At 48.7% G+C, this 23841-nt stretch overlaps 1 protein-coding gene across 6 annotated transcripts in view; it reads left to right on the plus strand.

Annotated features, from left to right (window-relative positions):
* Nucleotides 1-23841, plus strand: part of G3BP1 (G3BP stress granule assembly factor 1) — a 227677-nt gene that overhangs the window by 104517 nt on the left and 99319 nt on the right. For 5 of the 6 annotated variants that reach the window (XM_063928340.1, XM_063928335.1, XM_063928338.1 and 2 more), the window contains exons 8-9: nt 4381-4482; nt 5918-6050. In XM_063928340.1, the coding sequence (XP_063784410.1) occupies nt 4381-4482; nt 5918-6050 (235 nt within the window). The remainder of the gene's footprint in view (nt 1-4380; nt 4483-5917; nt 6051-23841) is intronic. The other variant, XM_063928336.1, reaches the window with a different exon arrangement.

Raw genomic sequence — 23841 nt, forward strand, 5'->3', positions numbered from 1 at the left:
AACAGTTTTTCCTGAATCAGAAGAATTAAATGACGTGTGTGATGAAGCGTGGGTTGCTCCTGATAAAAAGTTGATAATTTCAAAAAAGTTATTGGCATTATACCCTTTCCCGCCAGAGGTTAGGGCGCGCTGGGAAACACCCCCTAAGGTGGACAAGGCGCTCACACGCTTATCCAAACAAGTGGCGTTACCCTCTCCTGAGACGGCCGCACTTAAGGATCCATCAGATAGAAAGATGGAAGTTATTCAAAAGAATATATACACACATGCAGGTGTTATACTACGACCAGCTATAGCAACTGCCTGGATGTGCAGTGCTGGAGTAGTTTGGTCAGAATCCCTGATTGAAAATATTGATACCCTAGATAGGGACAATGTTTTACTGTCGTTAGAACAAATAAAGGATGCATTTATCTATATGCGTGATGCACAGAGGGATATTTGCACACTGGCATCTCGGGTGAGTGCTATGTCCATTTCAGCCAGAAGAGCCTTATGGACACGACAGTGGACAGGCGATGCGGATTCAAAACGTCACATGGAGGTTTTGCCGTATAAAGGGGAGGAGTTATTTGGAGTTGGTCTATCAGACTTGGTGGCCACGGCTACTGCCGGGAAATCCACTTTTTTACCTCAAGTCACTCCCCAACAGAGAAAGGCACCGACCTTTCAACCGCAGCCTTTTCGCTCCTACAAAAATAAGAGAGCAAAGGGCTTGTCGTACCTGCCACGAGGCAGAGGAAGAGGGAAGAGACACCAACAGGCAGCTCCTTCCCAGGAACAGAAGCCCTCCCCGGCTCCTGCAAAAACCTCAGCATGACGCTGGGGCCTCTCAAGCGGACTCGGGGACAGTGGGGGGCCGTCTCAAAAATTACAGCGCGCAGTGGGCTCACTCGCAGGTAGACCCCTGGATCCTGCAGATAATATCTCAGGGGTACAGGTTGGAATTAGAGACGGATCCTCCTCATCGTTTCCTGAAGTCTGCCTTACCAACCGTCTCTTCCGAAAGGGAGAGGGTGTTGGAAGCCATTCACAAGCTGTACGCTCAGCAGGTGATAGTCAAAGTACCCCTATTACAACAAGGAAAGGGGTATTATTCCACTCTATTTGTGGTACCGAAGCCGGATGGCTCGGTAAGGCCTATTCTAAATCTGAAGTCCTTGAACCTCTACATAAAAAAGTTCAAGTTCAAGATGGAGTCACTCAGAGCAGTGATAGCGAACCTGGAAGAAGGGGACTTTATGGTATCCTTGGACATCAAGGATGCGTATCTACACGTTCCGATTTACCCCGCACACCAGGGGTACCTCAGGTTCATTGTTCAAAACTGTCACTATCAGTTTCAGACGCTGCCGTTCGGATTGTCCACGGCGCCTCGGGTCTTTACCAAGGTAATGGCCGAGATGATGATTCTTCTTCGAAGAAAAGGCGTATTAGTTATCCCATACTTGGACGATCTCCTAATAAGGGCAAGGTCCAGAGAACAGCTGGAGACAGCTTTAGCACTATCTCAAGAGGTGCTAAGACAACACGGGTGGATTCTGAATATTCCAAAATCCCATTTAATCCCGACAACTCGTCTGCTGTTCCTAGGAATGATTCTGGACACGGTTCAGAAAAAGGTTTTCCTTCCAGAGGAAAAAGCCAAGGAGTTATCCGATCTGGTCAGGAACCTCCTAAAACCAGGAAAAGTGTCAGTACATCAATGCACAAGAGTCCTGGGAAAAATGGTGGCTTCTTACGAAGCAATTCCATTCGGCAGATTCCATGCAAGAATATTCCAAAGGGATCTGTTGGACAAATGGTCAGGGTCGCATCTGCAGATGCACCTGCGAATAACCCTGTCACCAAAGACAAGGGTGTCACTTCTGTGGTGGTTGCAGAAGGCTCACCTATTAGAAGGCCGCAGATTCGGCATTCAGGATTGGATCCTGGTGACCACGGACGCCAGCCTGAGAGGCTGGGGAGCAGTCACACAAGGAAGAAACTTCCAGGGAGTATGGACGAGTCTGGAAAAGTCTCTTCACATAAACATTCTGGAACTAAGAGCAATCTACAATGCTCTAAGCCAGGCGGAACTTCTCCTGCAAGGAAAGCCGGTGTTGATTCAGTCGGACAACATCACGGCGGTCGCCCATGTAAACAGGCAGGGCGGCACAAGAAGCAGGAGTGCAATGGCAGAAGCTGCCAAGATTCTTCGCTGGGCGGAGAATCACGTGATAGCACTGTCAGCAGTGTTCATCCCGGGCGTGGACAACTGGGAAGCAGACTTCCTCAGCAGACACGATCTTCATCCGGGAGAGTGGGGTCTACATCCAGAAGTCTTCAACATGTTAATAGACCGTTGGGAAAGACCAATTGTAGACATGATGGCGTCTCGCCTCAACAAGAAACTGGACAAATATTGCGCCAGGTCAAGAGATCCACAGGCAATAGCTGTGGACGCACTGGTAACTCCTTGGGTGTACCAGTCAGTGTATGTGTTTCCTCCTCTGCCGCTCATACCAAAGGTATTGAAGATCATACGGCAAAGAAGAGTAAGAACAATACTAGTGGTTCCGGATTGGCCGAGAAGGACTTGGTATCCGGAACTTCAAGAGATGCTCACGGACGAACCGTGGCCTCTACCTCTGAGAAGGGACCTGCTACAGCAGGGTCCCTGTCTTTTTCAAGACTTACCGCGGCTGCGTTTGACGGCATGGCGGTTGAACGCCAGATCCTAAAAGGGAAAGGCATTCCAGAAGAAGTCATTCCTACCTTGATTAAGGCACGGAAGGAAGTCACCGTGAAACATTATCACCGCATTTGGCGAAAATATGTAGCGTGGTGCGAGGATCGGAAGGTTCCGACGGAGGAATTCCAACTGGGTCGTTTCCTACATTTCCTGCAATCAGGATTATCTATGGGTCTCAAATTGGGATCCATTAAGGTTCAAATTTCGGCCCTGTCAATATTCTTCCAAAAAGAATTGGCCTCTGTCCCTGAGGTCCAGACTTTTGTCAAGGGAGTACTGCATATACAGCCTCCTGTGGTGCCTCCGGTGGCACCGTGGGATCTAAATGTAGTTTTAGATTTCCTCAAATCCCATTGGTTTGAACCATTGAAAAAGGTGGATTTGAAATATCTCACATTGAAAGTGACTATGTTACTAGCCCTGGCCTCTGCCAGGAGAGTATCTGAATTGGCGGCTTTATCTTATAAAAGTCCTTATCTAATCTTCCATTCGGATAGGGCAGAACTGCGGACTCGTCCGCATTTTCTCCCTAAAGTGGTATCAGCATTTCATCTGAACCAACCTATTGTGGTGCCTGCGGCCACTAGCGACTTGGAGGACTCCAAGTTGTTGGACGTTGTCAGAGCCTTAAAAATATACATTGCAAGGACGGCTGGAGTCAGAAAATCTGACTCGCTGTTTATATTGTATGCACCCAACAAGTTGGGCGCACCTGCTTCTAAGCAGTCGATTGCTCGTTGGATTTGTAACACAATTCAACTTGCACATTCTGTGGCAGGCCTGCCACAGCCTAAAACTGTAAAAGCCCACTCCACAAGGAAGGTGGGCTCATCTTGGGCGGCTGCCCGAGGGGTCTCGGCATTACAACTCTGCCGAGCAGCTACGTGGTCGGGGGAGAACACGTTTGTAAAATTTTACAAATTTGATACCCTGGCAAAGGAGGACCTGGAGTTCTCTCATTCGGTGCTGCAGAGTCATCCGCACTCTCCCGCCCGTTTGGGAGCTTTGGTATAATCCCCATGGTCCTTTCAGGAACCCCAGCATCCACTTAGGACGATAGAGAAAATAAGAATTTACTTACCGATAATTCTATTTCTCGGAGTCCGTAGTGGATGCTGGGCGCCCATCCCAAGTGCGGATTATCTGCAATACTTGTACATAGTTATTGTTAACTAATTCGGGTTATTGTTAAGGAGCCATCTTTAAGAGGCCCTTTCTGTTGTCATACTGTTAACTGGGTTTAGATCACAAGTTGTACGGTGTGATTGGTGTGGCTGGTATGAGTCTTACCCGGGATTCAAAATGCCTCCCTTATTGTGTATGCTCGTCCGGGCACAGTACCTAACTGGAGTCTGGAGGAGGGTCATAGGGGGAGGAGCCAGTGCACACCACCTGACCTAGTAAAGCTTTACTTTTTTGTGCCCTGTCTCCTGCGGAGCCGCTATTCCCCATGGTCCTTTCAGGAACCCCAGCATCCACTACGGACTCCGAGAAATAGAATTATCGGTAAGTAAATTCTTATTTTTAGATTGTGCCACACCTCCGGTTGCAAGCTTCACACCCTACTGTATAATGCTGTCCCCTAGAGGATTCATAGAAATGGATTTATTGGTAAGTACCAAAATCCTCTTTTTTGCTCCTCTTAGACGTTCTCATGGGCATCTGTAACAAGCAAAAATCTTCCTCCCAGTGGAGCTGTACCGGTGTCCGGAATCCCACCTCATGTTGTCAAAGTTCAACCATCACAAGTAAGATGTATATATTGTAAGCAGGCTAGAGGACAGGGAGTATCCTACATCAGCTACATTACGAGTACATAACCATGTAGTTTTATAATCTAAAATGCTAAATTGAGATATGGAATAGAAATCAGTAATGCTTAATTGCAACTAAATCTTAACGTCATGCTAACTGTGTGGTGTGTAAAATATTGTATTTATAACCTGCTGCAATAGAATTGTTTCTAGAATTTAGAGCTTTAAAAGGAAGTGTCCATAATACATGAATGTGAATGCCAGTATATGCTCCTATGATCAGGCTTTGGGCCGCCACATTACAGCCTTTGTATGCGGCGTCATTCCATCCAGTGTTTGGTATTGTGCAGGAGGGATGCAGCACTTGTTTTCCATGGGAATGTTGCATCACTTGATGCCTAGTTGGCTTGGGCTAATGTGGTCTACAGCAGCGTTCTAGGATATCTTCTAAAATGTTCAATGGGAGTCTGTCTCATGGCTTATAAAGTTGACATGTGGATAACCTTTATATGATGCCTGTCAAACCACTGGGCGAATGCATCTATTCTCCACCACTTAGGTCTGTAGAGCCTTACTGAGCCTTCCAAATCACCAATCCTAATGTTGCTGCAGTGCTCCTCAGGGATTTGCAAAATATATGCAGATTAGAAAACAAAAATTAGGACCTGCTTGTTTGGGCTTAAACAGACGTGCTGAGACCAGAGAAGGAAGTGTGGCTAAGTGGAGGTTGGGCAACAGTGTAGGTATGATACTAGGTTGATATGACACACTGTTGTCCTCTGCGGTGTGTGGCTCCCTCCCCATCCCATGTCTCATGCTTACTTCTCTTTAGACTCCTTTCACTCTTGAAGCACTATGAAGCTGATTTGTCTTGGTCTATAAAGCTCCTGCAAAGTATACCCCAAATATTACCCATTTCAGTCACTGATACTGTAGGGATATGGTGCAATCTAGCAATACATGTGCTCTTGGAATTCCTCCATGTAAACAAGGGTTGTGTTTGTTTCAGTCACCATCTGTAGAATTGAGCTGTTGTATCCAAATTCTCTGTCAGTACTAAACTATGGTGGAGATTTGTTTAGCCATGGGTTCCTATTTGAAACCTTGTAAGCAAACATAATGCATGTTACTGTATCTAGGTAGGACAACGATACTTGTTTGTGGGGTTTTTTTTTTTTTACTCTCACCCCATAGATCTGAAAGCAAAAATGAGTACAGTTGTCCCTCTTGTAATGTGCACAGCCGCAGAATCTGCCGGTGTCTTGAAACAGTCTTGTACTGTGGCTTGCCGTTTTACAGTGAGACAGTAGTCTTTGGTATTCGTGTGCCTGTGATAAAAGCTGTTAAACAGGCAGAATATCAGGATGCACATTTCATGTTAACACATCAGTGTCTTAATGTTAAGCTGTGAATACCTTTTACATTTTAGCCTCGGCCAGACACTAAACCTGACAACCAAACATCAGCACAGAGACCACCACAGAGAGATCAACGAATCAGAGAACAGAGGCCAACAGTAGCCCCACCACGAGGCGGGCCCAGACCTGGTGAGGATATAAAATGTATGGGCTGCATGCATTACAGTCAGCTGTGGGATAGACCATTGTAATTTATTTTGTAGTACCTATTAACAGCCTATTCTCATAATATTATCCTTGAGTTCATGTTGTGCTTATTGCAAGTTGTACCTCCTACAATCTTGATTCTTCAGCCCAATATAACAAAATTGCGACATTGAACTTCAAATTTACAGTTGCAAACCATTTTATTTTTATTTCTTCTTCATCCACTAGGGGTCACTGGAGTACTCTTGGGATATGGACGGTTTCCGCAGGAACAGGGCACTGAATATTCAAATTTAGAACTCTCCTCCCCTCCATATCCCAGAGTACCTCAGTGTTTTTTCTGTGCTCCTCGTAGCAACAAGGCTGGTGTGGAGTTCTCCACACTACTTTTGAAACTGGAATCAAGAAAGAATCCGGATAAACGGTTTTCTATACCTCGCAGATTTAAGTCGAGTTACCCGTTTCCAGAGTCTGTGACAGCTACATGGGAGAATCCGCCATTAGTGGATTCGTCTGTGTCTAAACTTACGAAGAAATTAACCATACCAGTACCAACTGCTACTACGCTTAAAGACCCTTCGGACCGTAAAATAGAAGCTATGCTAAAATCCATGTATATAGCGGCAGGAGTGTTGCTTAGACCTGGGTTGGTTGGCATTTGGGTAACTAAGGCGCTCATGGTATGGATAACCGAGCTCAAGTCTGCCCTACATGACTATCACCTTATACTTCTCGCTGATCAAATCTGGGAAGCTGCTGATTATCTATGTACAGCTTCTACTGACGTCTGTCAGCTCACTTCTCGCCTTTCATCGTCGCTAGTTACAGCACGACGAGCACTCTGGCTGCGCTCTTGGCAAGCGGAGGTCAAACGGGGTATAGAGGCGTTACCTTACGGTGGCGAGAAATTGTTTGGTCCTGAATTGGACAAATGGATTGCTGAGGCCACGGGAGGTAAGTCGGTTTTCTTGCCATTGCCTCCAACGGTACCTAGGCGGAAATACTCTGGCCCGGCATTCAAATCCTTTCGGCCTCAGCCCTTTCAAGGCCGTGGTAGAGGACCAGCCACGCCTGGTAGACGAGGTCGGGGGCGTGGTTTCCAACAAACTAACGCCAGTCGTCAAGACGCTAAGGTCACCGACAAGCCAGTGGCATGACGGACTCCCAGCCCATCTTGGATCTCCAATTGTGGGAGCACGCCTTCAGACGTTCCATTTGGCGTGGTTCCAGACGTCCACAGATGGGTGGATCCGCAATTTAGTGTTAAAAGGTTACAAAATAGAGTTCGACTGTCTCCCGCCACTGCGGTTTTTCAAGACAGGACTGCCTGTGTCGGACGACAAAAGGGCGGTTCTGCAAATTGCCATTCAGTCTCTGCTGGAGTCGGCAGTTTTGATTCCGGTCCCTGTACAACAACGAGGTCAGGGTTATTATTCCAGTCTGTTTGTGGTACCAAAGCCGGATGGCTCGGTCAGACCAATATTGAACTTAAAGGGCCTCAATCAGTACGTCACTTACTACAGATTCAAGATGGAATCTCTGCGGTCAGTAATTGCAGGAATTCATGATTGCGCTGGATCTCAAGGATGCGTACTTACACATTCCGATTTGGCCACCTCATCAGAGGTTCTTGCGGTTTGCCATACTGCACAACCATTACCAGTTTCAGGCTCTACCGTTTGGCCTCTCGTCAGCGCCTCGGGTATTCACCAAAGTTATGTCTGTGATGATAGCTCATCTCCGATCACTGGGAGTGATAATTCCGTACTTGGACGATCTGCTCATCAAAGCTCCGTCTCAACAGATGCTCCTCCAACAGGTGTTGCTGACGTACAATGTACTAGTTCAGCACGGTTGGATTGTCAACTTCAAGAAATCACATCTAATTGTGTACCTTGAGCCACCAAAGCAGAGATACTCTGGCCCGTGGAGACAACTTCACCCTGTGGTGAATCTGCAGATGCGAGCCCGACCACTGTGCGAGCACATCCAGTTGAAAAGGAAGCGAGTGAAATCTTCCGAACTGAAGCGCTTCGAATGCCGCCACCAGTGTGCCTAAGAGGCGAACGCACAAATGTACCGAGACTGTGCGTGGCTTGAGCACTAATTGTACCAGAGGGATCGACCGCAGGACCTGACCTTGGTGTTCGTTCCCGGAGCCGCGCCGCCGTCCCCCTTACAGAGCCAGAAGCATGAAGAGTCCGGGAAAATCGGCGGCAGAAGACTTCGGTCTTCACCAAGGTAGCGCACAGCACTGCAGCTGTGCGCCATTGCTCCTCATGTGATGATAGCTCATCTCCGATCACTGGGAGTGATAATTCCGTACTTGGACGATCTGCTCATCAAAGCTCCGTCTCAACAGATGCTCCTCCAACAGGTGTTGCTGACGTACAATGTACTAGTTCAGCACGGTTGGATTGTCAACTTCAAGAAATCACATCTAATTGTGTACCTTGAGCCACCAAAGCAGAGATACTCTGGCCCGTGGAGACAACTTCACCCTGTGGTGAATCTGCAGATGCGAGCCCGACCACTGTGCGAGCACATCCAGTTGAAAAGGAAGCGAGTGAAATCTTCCGAACTGAAGCGCTTCGAATGCCGCCACCAGTGTGCCTAAGAGGCGAACGCACAAATGTACCGAGACTGTGCGTGGCTTGAGCACTAATTGTACCAGAGGGATCGACCGCAGGACCTGACCTTGGTGTTCGTTCCCGGAGCCGCGCCGCCGTCCCCCTTACAGAGCCAGAAGCATGAAGAGTCCGGGAAAATCGGCGGCAGAAGACTTCGGTCTTCACCAAGGTAGCGCACAGCACTGCAGCTGTGCGCCATTGCTCCTCATGTGATGATAGCTCATCTCAGATCACTGGGAGTGATAATTCCGTACTTTGACGATCTGCTCATCAAAGCTCCGTCTCAACAGATGCTCCTCCAACAGGTGTTGCTGACGTACAATGTACTAGTTCAGCACGGTTGGATTGTCAACTTCAAGAAATCACATCTAATTCCGTATCAACGACTTCAATTCCTGGGCATGATTCTCGATACGGTAAATCAAAGAATTTACCTACCGGAACAGAAGGTACAGATTATTCGTCATCTGGTACAATTAGTGCTCAAGCCACGCACAGTCTCGGTACATTTGTGCGTTCGCCTCTTAGGCACACTGGTGGCGGCATTCGAAGCGCTTCAGTTCGGAAGATTTCACTCACGTCCTTTTCAACTGGATGTGCTCGCACAGTGGTCGGGCTCGCATCTGCAGATTCACCACAGGGTGAAGTTGTCTCCACGGGCCAGAGTATCTCTGCTTTGGTGGCTCAAGGTACACAATCTAACCGCGGGAAAACGGTTCGGTTCCTGGAATTGGATAATTCTAACAACGGACGCGAGTCTCAGAGGTTGGGGAGCTGTAGTTCAAAATTGTCAGCTCCAAGGTCTCTGGGCGGATCACGAAAGATCTATAAATGTCCTGGAATTCCGAGCAATTTACAATGCGCTACGACAAGCAGTGCACATGCTTCAGTCGCAGACTGTCCAGGTGCAGTCAGACAACGCGACGGCGGTCGCGTACATCAACAAACAAGGAGAAACGAGAAGCCGCATGGCCATACGGGAAGTAGCTCGAATCCTCAATTGGGCCGAGAATCACCACGTGATATTGTCGGCAGTGTTCATTCCGGGAGTGGACAACTGGGAGGCGGATTATCTCAGCCGTCGGGATTTTCATCCAGGAGAATGGGCATTAAATCCAGAGGTGTTTCACATGTTGGTCCAGAGGTGGGGTTACCCTCAAGTGGACCTGGTGGCATCTCGCCACAATCACCAAACGCCCCAGTATGTGTCCAGGACGTGAGATCCAAAGGCAGTGGCGGTGGATGCTCTCACAATCGCGTGGCCGTACAGCCTCGTGTATCTGTTTCCACCGTTTCCGCTGCTCCCTCTGTTGCTAAAACGGATCAAAAGAGTCTCTGATCTCCGCGGACTACTCGCAGACTATCCTTGGCCGCTCTCACTACGTCCGGACCTGTTACAACCGGGTCCGTTCCTTTACCCCGATATAGCGCGACTGCGTTTGACGGGGTGGCTGTTGAGACCGCACTCTTAAGAAGAGAGGGCATTCCAGAATCTGTTATACCAACCATGTTGCGAGCTAGGAAGCCGGTTACGGCCGCTCATTATTACAGAATTTGGCGTGCCTATATAGGTTGGTGTGAAGCTTGGAAGTTTCCGACTTCATCTTTCAAGTTATCCCGTCTTTTGTTATTTCTACAGACGGGGTTAGATGGCGGACTGCGTTTATCTACACTAAAGGTGCCGATATCTGCTTTGTCTATTTACTTTCAAAGACGATTGGCTCTATTGCCGTCTGTACACACTTTTCTGCAAGGTGTACTCAGAGTACAGCCTCCATTCATTCCACCTACAGCGCCATGGGACTTGAATCTGGTTTTAGATTTCTTACAGTCTTCATATTTTGAACCCTTACAACAAGTGGATATTAAGTTTCTCACTTGGAAAACCATTTCTCTGACGTCCTAAGTGGATGCTGGGACTCCGTAAGGACCATGGGGATTAGCGGCTCCGCAGGAGACTGGGCACAACTAAAGAAAGCTTTAGGACTACCTGGTGTGCACTGGCTCCTCCCACTAAGACCCTACTCCAGACCTCAGTTAGATTCTTGTGCCCAGCTGAGCTGGATGCACACTAGGGGCTCTCCTGAGCTCCTAGAAAGAAAGTATATTTAGGTTTTTTATTTTACAGTGAGATCTGCTGGCAACAGACTCACTGCAGCGAGGGACTAAGGGGAGAAGAAGCGAACCTACCTAACAGGTGGTAGTTTGGGCTTCTTAGGCTACTGGACACCTTTAGCTCCAGAGGGATCGACCGCAGGACCCGACCTTGGTGTTCGTTCCCGGAGCCGCGCCGCCGTCCCCCTTACAGAGCCAGAAGCATGAAGAGTCCGGAAAATCGGCGGCAGAAGACTTCGGTCTTCACCAAGGTAGCGCACAGCACTGCAGCTGTGCGCCATTGCTCCTCATGTACACCTCACACTCCGGTCACTGATGGGTGCAGGGCGCCCTGAGGGCAATATGACACCTTGGCTGGCAAATCTACATCATATATAGTCCTAGAGGCTATATAGATGTAAAATTACCCCTGCCAGTATTCCAGAAAAAGCGGGAGAAAGTCCGCCGAAAAAGGGGCGGGGCTTCTCCCTTAGCACACTGGCGCCATTTTCTCTTCACAGTGCAGCTGGAAGACAGCTCCCCAGGCTCTCCCCTGTAGTTTTCAGGCTCAAAGGGTTAAAAAGAGAGGGGGGGGCACTAAATTTAGGCGCAATATATGTATACAAGCAGCTATTTGGGGAAAAATCACTCAGTTATAGTGTTAATCCCTGCATTATATAGCGCTCTGGTGTGTGCTGGCATACTCTCTCTCTCGGTCTCCCCAAAGGACTTTGTGGGGTCCTGTCCTCAGTCAGGGCATTCCCTGTGTGTGTGCGGTGTGTCGGTACGGCTGTGTCGACATGTTGGATGAGGAAGGTTACGTGGAGGCGGAGCAGAGGCCGATAAATGGGATGTCGCCCCCTGTGGGGCCGACACCAGAGTGGATGGATAGGTGGAAGGTATTAACCGACAGTGTCAACTCCTTACATAAAATGCTGGATGACGTAACAGCTGTGGGACAGCCGGCTTCTCAGCCCGCGCCTGCCCAGGCGTCTCAAAGGCCATCAGGGGCTCAAAAAACGCCCGTTACCTCAGATGGCAGACACAGATGTCGACACGGAGTCTGACTCCAGTGTCGACGAGGTTGAGACATATACACAATCCACTAGTAACATCCGTTACATGATCTCAGCAATGAAAAATGTGTTACGCATTTTCTGACATGAACCCAAGTACCACATAAAAGGGGTTTTATTTTTGGGGAGAAAAAGCAGCCAGTGTTTTGTTCCCCCATCAGATGAATGAATGAAGTGTGTAAAGAAGCGTGGTTTCCCACAATAAGAAACTGGTAATTTCTAAAAAGTTACTGATGGCGTACCCTTTCCCGCCAGAGGTTAGGTCACGTTGGGAGATATCCCTTAGGGTGGATAAGGCGCTCACACGTTTGTCAAAAGGTGGCACTGCCGTCTTAGGATACGGCCACCTTGAAGGAGCCTGCTGATAAAAAGCAGGAGGCGATCCTGAAGTCTGTATTTACACACTCAGGTTATATACTGAAACCTGCAATTGCCTCAGCATAAATAGTGTTGCTGCAGCGTGGTCTGATACCCTGTCAGATAATATTAATACGCTAAGACAGGGATAATATTTTGCTAACATTGAGCATATTTAAGACGTTGTCTTATATATAAAGGATGCACAGAGGGATATTTGCCGGCTGGCATCCAGAATTAATGCAATGTCCATTCTGCCAGGAGGGTATTAGAAACCCGGCAGTGGACAGGTGATGCTGCCTGTAAAAGGCACATGGAGTTTCTGCCTTATAAGGGTGAGGAATTGTTTGGGGATGGTCTCTGGGACCTCGTATCCACAGCAACAGCTGGGAATAAAATTTTTTTTACCTCCGGTTTCCTCACAGCCTAAGAAAGCACCGTATTTTCAGGTACAGTCCTTTCGGCTTCAGAAAAGCAAGCGGGTCAAGGGCGCTTCCTTTTTGCACAGAGACAAGGGAAGAAGGAAAAAAGCTGCACCAGCAGCCAGTTCCCAGGATCAAAAATCTTCCCCCGCTTCCTCTGAGTCCACCGCATGACGCTGGGGCTCCACAGGTGGAGACAGGTGCGGTAGGGGCGCATCTCGGGAACTTCAGGGACCAGTGGGCTTGCCCACAGGTGGATCTCTAGGTTCTGCAAATAGTATCACAGGGATACAGGCTGGAGTTCGAGGCGACTCCCCCTCGCCGTTACCTCACATCAGCCTTGCCTGCTGCCCTCGGAGAAAGGTAGTACTGGCGGCAATTCACAAGCTGTACTTCCAGCAGGTGAAATCAAGGTACCCCTCCTTCAACAAGGCCGGGGTTACTATTCCAAAATGTTGTGGTACCGAAACCAGACGGTTCGGTGAGACCCATTCTAAAATGGAAAGCCTTGAACACTTATATACGAAGGTTCAAGTTCAAAATGGAATCGCTCAGGGCGATTATTGCAAGCCCGGAGAATTTCATGGTATCACTGGACATCAAGGATGATTACCTGCATGTCCAGATTTACCCTCTTCGCCAGGAGTACCTCAATATTGTGGTACAGGATTGTCATTACCAATTCCAGACGTTGCCGTTGGGCTGTCCCCGGCACCGAGGTATTTACCAAGGTAATGGCCGAAATAATGATCCCGTACTTGGACGATCTCCTTATAAAGGCGAGGTCCAGGGAGCAGTTGTTCGTCGGAGTAGCACTATCTCGGGAAGTGCTACAACAGCACGGCTGGTTTCTGAATATTCCAAAGTCGCAGCTGGTTCCTACGACGCGTCTACTGTTCATGGGTATGGTTCTGGACACAGAACAGGATAAAAAGGTTTTCTCCCGGAGGAGAAGTCCAAGGAGGAGTTGTCTCTAGACAGAGACCTCCTAATACGTATACAGGTGTCTGTGCATCAATGCACGCGAGCCCTGGGAAAGATGGTAGCTTCTTACGAAGAAATTCCATTCGCCAAGTCCCATGTAAGTATTTTCCAGTGGGATCTGTTGGACGTGGTCCGGGTCGCATCTTCAGATGCATCGGCGGATAACCCTGTCTCCAATGGTCAGGGTGTCGCTGTAGCGGTGGCTGCAGAGTGCTCATCTTCTAGGGGGTCGCAGATTCGGCATACAGGACTGGGTCCTGGTGACCACGGATGCCAGCCTTCGAGGCTGGGGGGCAGTCACACAGGGAAGGAACTTCCAAGGCTATGGAAAAGTCAGGAGACTTCCCTACACATAAATATTCTGGAACTGAGGGCCATTTACAATGCCCTTAGTCAGGCTAGACCCCTGCTTCAACACCGGCCGGTGCTGATCCAGTCAGACAACATCACGGCGGTCGCTCATGTAAACCGACAGGGCGGCACAGGAAGCAGGATGGCGATGGCAGAAGCCACAAGGATTCTCCGATGGGCGGAAAATCATGTGTTAGCACTGTCAGCAGTGTTCATTCCCGGAGTGGACAACTGAGAAGCAGACTTTCTCAGAAGACACGACCTCCACCCGGGAGAGTGGGGACTTCATCCAGAAGTCTTCCAAATGATTGTACACCGTTAGGAAAGGCCACAGGTGGACATGATGGCGTCCCACCTCAACTAAAAGTTACAAAGATATTGCGCCAGGTCAAGGACCCTTAGGCGATAGCTGTGGACGCTCTGGTAACACCGTGGGTGTACCAGTCGGTGTATGTGTTCCCTTCTCTGCCTCTCTTACCCAGGGTAATGAGAATAATGAGAGGAGTAAGAACTATACTCATTGTTCCGGGTTGGCCAAGAAGAGCTTGGTAACCAGAACTCCAAGAAATGATCTCAGAGGACCTATGGCCTCTGCCGCTCAGACAGGACCTGCTGCAGCAGGGGGCCTGTCTGTTTCAAGACGTACCGCGGCTGCGTTGACGGCATGGCGGTTGAACGCCGGATCCTGAAGGAAAAGGGAATTCCGGAGGAAGTTATCCCTACGCTATTTAAAGCTAGGAAAGAAGTGAACGCAAACCATTATCACCGCATATGGCGAAAATATGTTGCGTACTGTGAGGCCAGGAAGGCCCCAAAGGAGAAATTTCAGCTAGATCGATTTCTGCACTTCCTACTGTCAGAGGTGACTATGGGCCTAAAATTGGGTTCCATTAAGGTCCAGATTTCGGCTCTATCGATTTTTCTTCCAAAATTGAACTGGCTTCGCTGCCTGAAGTTCAGACTTTTGTTAAGGGAGTGCTGCATAGTCAGCCCCCGTTTGTGCCTCCAGTGGCACCATGGGATCTCAACGTGGTGTTGGATTTCCTGAAGTCGCATTGGGTTGAGCCACTTAAATCCGTGGAGCTATAATACCTCACGTGGAAAGTGGTCATTCTGTGGGCCTTGGCGTCGGCCAGGCGTGTATCAGAATTGGCGGCTTTGTCATACAAAAGCCTTTATCTGTTTTTTATATGGATAAGGCGGAATTGAGGACTCGTTCCCAATTCCTTCCTAAGGTGGTATCCGTTTTTCATGTGAACCAACCTATTGTTGTGCCTGCGGCTACTTGGGACTTGGAGGATTCCAAGTTACTGGATGTAGTCAGGGCCCTGAAAAGTATATGTTTCCAGGACAGCTGGAGTCAGGAAAACTGACTCGCTATTTCTCCTGTATGCACCCAACAAGCTGGGTGCTCCTGCTTCTAAGCAGACTGTTGCTCGCTGGATCTGTAGCACGATTCAACTTGCACATTCTGCGGCTGGACTGCCGCACCCTAAATCTGTAAAAGCCCATTCCACGAGGAAAGGGGCTCTTCTTGGGTGGCTGCCCGAGGGGTCTCGGCTTTACAATTTTGCCGAGCTGTTACTTGGTCGGGTTCAAACACTTTTGCAAGAGTCTACAAGTTTGATACCCTGGCTGAGGAGGACCTAGAGTTTGCTCATTCGGTGCTGCAGAGTCATCCGCACTCTCCCGCCCGTTTGGGAGCTTTGGTATAATCCCCATGGTCCTTACGGAGTCCCAGCATCCACTTAGGACGTCAGAGAAAATAAGATTTTACTCACCGGTAAATCTATTTCTCGTAGTCCGTAGTGGATGCTGGGCGCCCATCCCAAGTGCGGATTGTCTGCAGTACTTGTATATAGTTATTGCCTAACTAAAGGGTTATTGTTGAGCCATCTGTTGAGAGGCTCAGTTATATTTCATACTGTTAACTGGGTATAGTATCACGAGTTATACGGTGTGATTGGTGTGGCTGGTATGAGTCTTACCCGGGATTCAAAATCCTTCCTTATTGTGTCAGCTCTTCCGGGCACAGTATCCTAACTGAGGTCTGGAGAATGGTCTTAGTGGGAGGAGCCAGTGCACACCAGGTAGTCCTAAAGCTTTCTTTAGTTGTGCCCAGTCTCCTGCGGAGCCGCTAATCCCCATGGTCCTTACGGAGTCCCAGCATCCACTACGGACTACGAGAAATAGATTTACCGGTGAGTAAAATCTTATTTTTTCTACAGGCCTTAGCTTCGGCAAGGCGTGTTTCAGATTTGGGTGCCTTGTCATGCAAGCCACCGTATTTGGTGTTTCATGATGACAGAGCGGAACTTCGGACGAATCCCACTTTCTTACCAAAGGTAGTGTCATCTTTTCACATCAATCAACCAATAGTAGTTCCTGTGTTAACGGGACATTCTGGAACTCTGGATGTGGTACGCGCATTACGCGTTTATGTATCCCGAACGTCTACAGTTCGTAAGACGGATACGTTGTTTGTTCTCTATGATGCTGCCAAGATGGGTTGGCCAGCTTCTAAGCAGACCTTATCCAGATGGATAAAACTGACCATACGTCAGGCTTACCTTCATGCTAGGTTACAGCCGCCTACATCAGTAACAGCTCATTCCACACGTTCTGCGGGAACTTCATGGGCAGCTGGTCGTGGGGCTTCTACGACGCAGCTTTGCCGTGCGGCTACATGGTCTTCAGTGCACACGTTTGTGCGCTTTTACAAGTTTGATACGTTTGCGACATCAGCATCTAGCTTTGGCCGCCTAGTGTTACAGGTGCCAAACTGCTCTCCCGCCCACGGGGGAAGCTTTGGTACGTCCCAAGAGTACTCCAGTGACCCCTAGTGGATGAAGAAGAAATTAGGATTTTGGTACTTAACAGGTAAATACTTTTCTTTGAATCCATAGGGGGCACTGGACGCCCACCCAGAGCAGTTTTACCTGGTTTGCGGTAAGTTCAGGGGATCTTACGGTAACACATTCTCACCGACTGGTTCAAGTTTCAAGTTCTATCGGTTATTGTGCAAACTGTTTAGTTGTCAGTCACGTTATGTGTCAACTTTATTGTCCGTTCTGTTATATGTAATTCTCCATTGTCAACCTCTCTATCGCTCCTGTTCGGCTAAGTAAAAAACACTGAGGTACTCTGGGATATGGAGGGGAGGAGAGTTCTAAATTTGAATATTCAGTGCCATGTTCCTGCGGAAACCGTCCATATCCCAAGAGTACTCCAGTACCCCCTATGGATTCAAAGAAAAGGATTTACCTGGTAAGTACCAAAATCCTATTTTCTCTAACGTCCTAGTGGATGCTGGGGACTCCGTAAGGACCATGGGGAATAGACGGGCTCCGCAGGAGACAGGGCACTTTAAGAAAGAATTTGGATTCTGGTGTGCTCGGGCTCCTCCCTCTATGTCCCTCCTCCAGACCTCCGTTTGAATCTGTGCCCGGACGAGCTGGGTGCTGTTTAGTGAGCTCTCCTAAGCTTGCTATAAGAAAGTATTTTGTTAGGTTTTTTATTTTCAGGGAGATCTGCTGGCAACGGGCTCCCTGCATCGTGGGACTGAGGGGAGAGGAGCAGCCCTACTCTCTGAAGATAGGTCCTGCTTCTTAGGCTACTGGACACCATTAGCTCCAGAGGGATCGTACACAGGATCTCACCCTTTGTCGTCCGATCCCGGAGCCGCGCCGCCGTCCCACTCGCAGAGCCGGAAGACAGAAGCCAGGTGAAAGAAGCAAGAAGACTTCAAAATCGGCGGCAGAAGACTCCAGTCTTCACTGAGGTAGCGCACAGCACTGCAGCTGTGCGCCATTGCTCCCACACTACACCCACATACTCCGGTCACTGCAGGGTGCAGGGGGGAGGCACCCTGGGCAGCAATTAGGACCTCTTGGCAAAAGTTGGACATATATACAGTTGGGCACTGTATATATGTATGAGCCTCCGCCATAATATTGTACAGAAACGCGGGACAGAAGCCCGCCGCTGAGGGGGCGGGGCTTCTTCCTCAGCACTTACCAGCGCCATTTTTTCTCCACAGCTCCGCTGAGAGGAAGCTACCCAGGCTCTCCCCTGCAGATTCACGGTAGAAGAGGGTAAAAAGAGGGGGGGGGGACATAAATTAGGCGCAAAAACATAATTTCTCTAACGTCCTAGTGGATGCTGGGGACTCCGTCAGGACCATGGGGGAATAGCGGGCTCCGCAGGAGACAGGGCACATCTAAAAAGCTTTTTAGGTCGCATGGTGTGTACTGGCTCCTCCCCCTATGACCCTCCTCCAAGCCTCAGTTAGGTTTTTGTGCCCGTCCGAGAGGGTGCAATCTAGGTGGCTCTCTTAAAGAGCTAGTTAGAAAAGTTTTTTTTTAGGTTTCTAATCAGTGTCTCCTGCTGGCGACAGGAGCACTGCAACGAGGGACTTAGGGGAGAGACTTGCAACTCACCTGCCTGCAGGAGGATTGAAGTCTTAGGCTACTGGACACTGAGCTCCAGAGGGAGTCGGAACACAGGTCAGCCTGGGGTTCGTCCCGGAGCCGCGCCGCCGATCCCCCTTACAGACGCTGAAGAACGGCAGAACGGAGGTCCGGAAACAGGCGGCAGAAGACTTCAGTCTTCATAGAGGTAGCGCACAGCACTGCAGCTGTGCGCCATTGTTGCTACACGGCTCACGGATCTCGGTCACGGAGGGTGCAGGGCGCTGCTGGGGGCGCCCTGGGCAGCAATATAGAGTACCTTAGAGGCAAATAAATACATCACATATAGCCATTAAGGCTATATGTATGTATTTAACCCAGGCCAGTTTTCCTAATAACCGGGAGAAAAGCCCGCCGTGAAAGGGGCGGAGCTTATTCTCCTCAGCACTCAGCGCCATTTTCCTGACCAGCTCCGCTGGTGAGGAAGGCTCCCACTCTCCCCTGCACTACAGAAACAGGGTTAAAGAGAAGGGGGGCATAAATTGGCGATATAATTATATATTAAGAGCCCATATATAGAAACAACACCTTCTAGGGTTGTTATATACATTATGGCGCTTTTGGTGTGTGCTGGCAAACTCTCCCTCTGTCTCCCCAAAGGGCTAGTGGGTCCTGTCCTCTATCAGAGCATTCCCTGTATGTGTGTGCTGTAGGTCGGTACGTGTGTGTCGACATGTATGAGGAAAATGTTGGTGAGGAGACGGAGAAAATTGCCTGTAATGGTGATGTCACTCTCTAGGGAGTCGACACCAGAATGGATGGCTTACTTATGGAATTACGTGATAATGTCAACACGCTGCAAGCCGGTTGACGACATGAGACAGCCGGCGGACAAATTAGTATCGGTCCAGGCGTCTCAGACACCGTCAGGGGCTTGTAAAAACGCCCATTTACATCAGTCGGTCGACAGACACTGACACGGACACTGACCCCAGTGTCGACGGTGAAGAAACAAACGTATTTTTCCTTTAGGGCCACAAGTTACATGTTAAGGGCAATGAAGGAGGTGTTACGTATTTCTGATACCACAAGTACCACAAATAAGGGTATTTTGTAGGGTGGGAAAAAACTACTTGTAGTTTTGCCTAAATCAGATAAATTAAATGAAGTGTGTGATGATACGTGGGGTTCCTCCGACAGAAAGTTATGGGCGGTATACCCTTTTTCCCGCCAGTAGTAAGGGCGAGTTGGAAAACACACCTTAGGGTGGACAAGGCGCTCACATGCTTATAAAAAACATGGCGTTACCGTTTCCAGATACGGCCGCCCTCAAGGAGCCAGCTGATAGGAAGCTGGAAAATATCATAACAGTATATACACACATACTGGTGTTATACTACGACCAGCAATCGCCTCAGCCTGGATGTGCAGCGCTGAGGGGGCTTGGTCGGATTTCCTGACTGAAAATTTTGATACCCTTGACAGGGACAGGATTTTATTGTCTATAGAGCATTTTAAGGATGCATTTCTATATATGTGTGATGCGCAGAGGCATATTTGCATTCTGGCATCAAGAGTAAATGTGATGTACATATCTGCCAGACGAAGACACGACAGTGGTCAGGTGAGGCAGATTCCAGACGGCATATGGAAGTATTGCCGTATAAAGGGGCGGTCCATTGGACCTGGTGGCTATGGCAACAGCTGAAAAATCCACCTTTTGTTACCCCGAGTCACATATTGGCAGAAAAGGACAGTCTTTTCAGTCTCAGTCCTTTCGTCCCCATACGGGCAGGCGGGCGAAGGCCAGTCATATCTGCCCAGGGGGAGAGGAAAGGGAAGAAGACTGCAGCAAGCAGCTCATTCCCAGGAGCAGAAGCTCCTCACGGCTTCTGCCAAGTCCGCAGCATAACGCTGGGGCCGTACAAGCGGACTCAGGTGCGGTAGGGGGTCATCTCAAGAGTTTCAGCAACACTCGCAAGGGAACTCCGGGATCCTACATGTAATATCCCAGGTGTACATTGGAAATTCGAGACGTCTCCCCCTCACACAATTCACAGGCTGTATTCCCAGCAGGTGATAATCAAAGTACCCTTCTTACAACAAGGAAGGGGGTAGTATTCCACACTATATTGTGGTACTGAAGCCAACCGGCTCGGTGAGATCTGAAATATTTGAACACTTACATACAAGCGTTCAAATCAAGATGGAGTCACTCGGAGCAGTGATAGCGAACCAGGAAGAAGGGGACGATATGATGTCACTGGATATCAGGGACGTTTACCTACAGGTCCAACTTTGCCCTTCTCACCAAGGGTACTTCAGGTTCCTGGTACAGAACTGTCACTATCAGTTCAGACGCTGCCGTTTGGATTGTCCACGGCGCCCCGGGTCTTTACCAAGGTAATGGCCGGAATGAGGATTTTTCTTAAAAGAAACATGGACGCTTTCCTGATAAGGGCAAGGTCCAGAGAACAGTTGGAGGTCGGAGTAGCACTATCTTAAGTAGTTCTACGACCGCACGAGTGGATTCTAAATATTCCAAAATCGCAGCTTTTTCCGACGACACGTCTACTGTTCCTAGGGAAGATTCTGGACACAGTCCAGAAAAACGTGTTTCTCCCAGTGGAGAAAACCAGGGAGTTATCCGAGCTAATCGGGATCCTCCTAAAACCAGGAAAAGTGTCAGTGCATCATTGCACAAGAGTCCTGGTAAAAATGGTGGCTTATTACGAAGCAATTCCATTCGGCAGATTTTCCGCAAGAACTCTTCAGTGGGATCTGCTGGACAAATGGTCCGGATCGCATCCTCAGATGCATCAGCGGATAACCCTATATCCAAGGAAAAGGGGTCTCTCCTGTGGTGATTACAGAGTGCTCATCTTCTAGAGGGCCGCAGATTCGGCATTCAGGATTGGATGCCGGTGACCACGGAGGCCAGCCTGAGAGGCTGGGGAACAGTCACACAAGGAAAAAATTTCCAGGGAAGTGTGATTAAGTCTGGAGAATTCTCTCCGCATAAATAAGCTTAGAGCAAATTTATAATGCTCTAAACTTAGCTAGACCTCTGCTTCAAGGTCAGCCGGTATTGATCCAGTGGGATAACATCACGGCAGTCGCCCACGTAAACAGAAGGGCGGCACAAGAAGCAGGAGGGCAGTGAAAACTGCAAGGATTTTTCGCTAGGCGGAAAATCATGTGATAGCACTGTCAGCAGTGTTCTTTCCGGGAGTGGACGACTGGGAAGCAGACTTCCTCTGCAGGCATGACTTCCACCCGGGAGAGTGGAAACTTCATAGGGAAGTTTTTCAACATGATTGTGGACCGTTGGCAAAGACCAAAGGTGGACATGATGGCGTCCCGCCCGAACAAAAAACGGGACAGGTATTCCGCCAGGTCATGAGACCTTCAGGCGATAGCTGCGGATGTTCTGGTAACACCGTGGGTGTACCAGTCTGTGTATGTGTTCCCTCCTCTGTTTCTCATAACCAGGGTATTGAGAATTATAAGACATAGAGGAGTATGAACTATACTAGTGGCTCCGGATTGGCCAAGAGGGACTTGGTACCCGGAACTTCAAGAAATGCTCACAGAGGACTAAGGGCCTGGGGAGCTAAGAAGGGACTTGATTCAGCAAGTACCATGTCTATTCCAAGACTTACCGCGGCTGCGTTTGACGGCATGGCGGTTGAATGCCGGATCCTGAGGGGAAAAGGCATTCCATAAGAGGTCATACCTACCCTGGTCAAAGCCAGGAAGGAGGTGACCGCACAACGTCATCACCACATGTGGTGAAAATATGTTGCGTGGGTGAGGCCAGGAAGGCTCAACGACGGAAATTCAACTAGGTCGATATCTACACTTCCTGAAAACAGGAGTGTTTTGGACCTCAAATTGGGGTTCATTAACATTTAAATTTCGGCCCTGTAGATTTTCTTCCAGAAAGAATTGACTTCAGTTCCTGAAGTCCAGATTGTAAAGGATGTATTGCATATACAGTTTTTTTGTGCCCCTAGGGGCACCGTGAGATCTCAACATAGTGTTGGGATTTCTTAAAATCATATTGGTTTGAACCGCTCAAATCTGTGGATTTGAAATATCTCACATGGAAAGTGACCATGCTGTTGACAAATATCTCACATGGGAAGTGACCATGTTGTTAGCCCTGGCCTCGGCCAGGCGATTGTCAGAATGGGCGGCTTTGTCTTACAAAAGCCCATATTAAAATTTTCCATTTGAACAGGACAGAACTGGGACTCGTCTCCAGTTTCTTCATAAAGGGGTGTCAGCGTTTTCACCTGAAACAACCTCTTGTGGTGCCTGCGGCTACTAGGGACTTGGAGGACTCCAAGTTACTAGACGTGGTCAGGGCCCTAAAAAAATATATATATATATATATATATATATATATATATATATATATATATATATATATATATATATATATATATATATATATATATATATATAGTTAGGACGGCTGGAGTCAGAAAGTCTGACTTGCTGTTTATACTGTATACACCCAACAAGCTGGGTGCTCATGCTTCTAAGCAGTCTATTGCACGCTGGATTTGTAGTACAATTCAGCTTGCACATTCTGTGGCAGGCCTGCCACAGACGAAATATGTGGATGCCCATTCCACAAGGAAGGTGGGCTCATCCTGGGCGGCTGCCCGAGGAGTCTCGGCATTACAACTTTGCCGAGCAGCTACGTGGTCAGGGGAGAACACGTTTGTAAAATTTTACAAATTTTGATACTCTGGCTAAGGAGGACCTGGAGTTCTCTCATTCGGTGCTGCAGAGTCATCCGCACTCTCCCGCCCGTTTGGGAGCTTTGGTATAATCCCCATGGTCCTGACGGAGTCCCCAGCATCCACTAGGACGTTAGAGAAAATAAGAATTTACTTACCGATAATTCTATTTCTCGTAGTCCGTAGTGGATGCTGGGCGCCCATCCCAAGTGCGGATTGTCTGCAATGCTTGTACATAGTTATTGTTACAAAAATCGGGTTATTACTATTGTTGTGAGCCATCTTTTCGGAGGCTACTTCGTTTTGTTATCATACTGTTAACTGGGTTCAGATCACAAGTTGTACGGTGTGATTGGTGTGGCTGGTATGAGTCTTACCCGGGATTCAAGATCCTTCCTTATTGTGTACGCTCGTCCGGGCACAGTACCTAACTGAGGCTTGGAGGAGGGTCATAGGGGGAGGAGCCAGTACACACCATGTGACCTAAAAAGCTTTTTAGATGTGCCCTGTCTCCTGCGGAGCCCGCTATTCCCCCATGGTCCTGACGGAGTCCCCAGCATCCACTACGGACTACGAGAAATAGAATTATCGGTAAGTAAATTCTTATTTTCTCTGACGTCCTAGTGGATGCTGGGAACTCCGTAAGGACCATGGGGAATAGCGGCTCCGCAGGAGACAGGGCACAACTAAGAAAGATTTAGGACTACCTGGTGT

The sequence above is a fragment of the Pseudophryne corroboree genome, chromosome 6 (assembly GCF_028390025.1).
Source record: "Pseudophryne corroboree isolate aPseCor3 chromosome 6, aPseCor3.hap2, whole genome shotgun sequence".
Lineage (NCBI taxonomy): Eukaryota > Metazoa > Chordata > Amphibia > Anura > Myobatrachidae > Pseudophryne > Pseudophryne corroboree.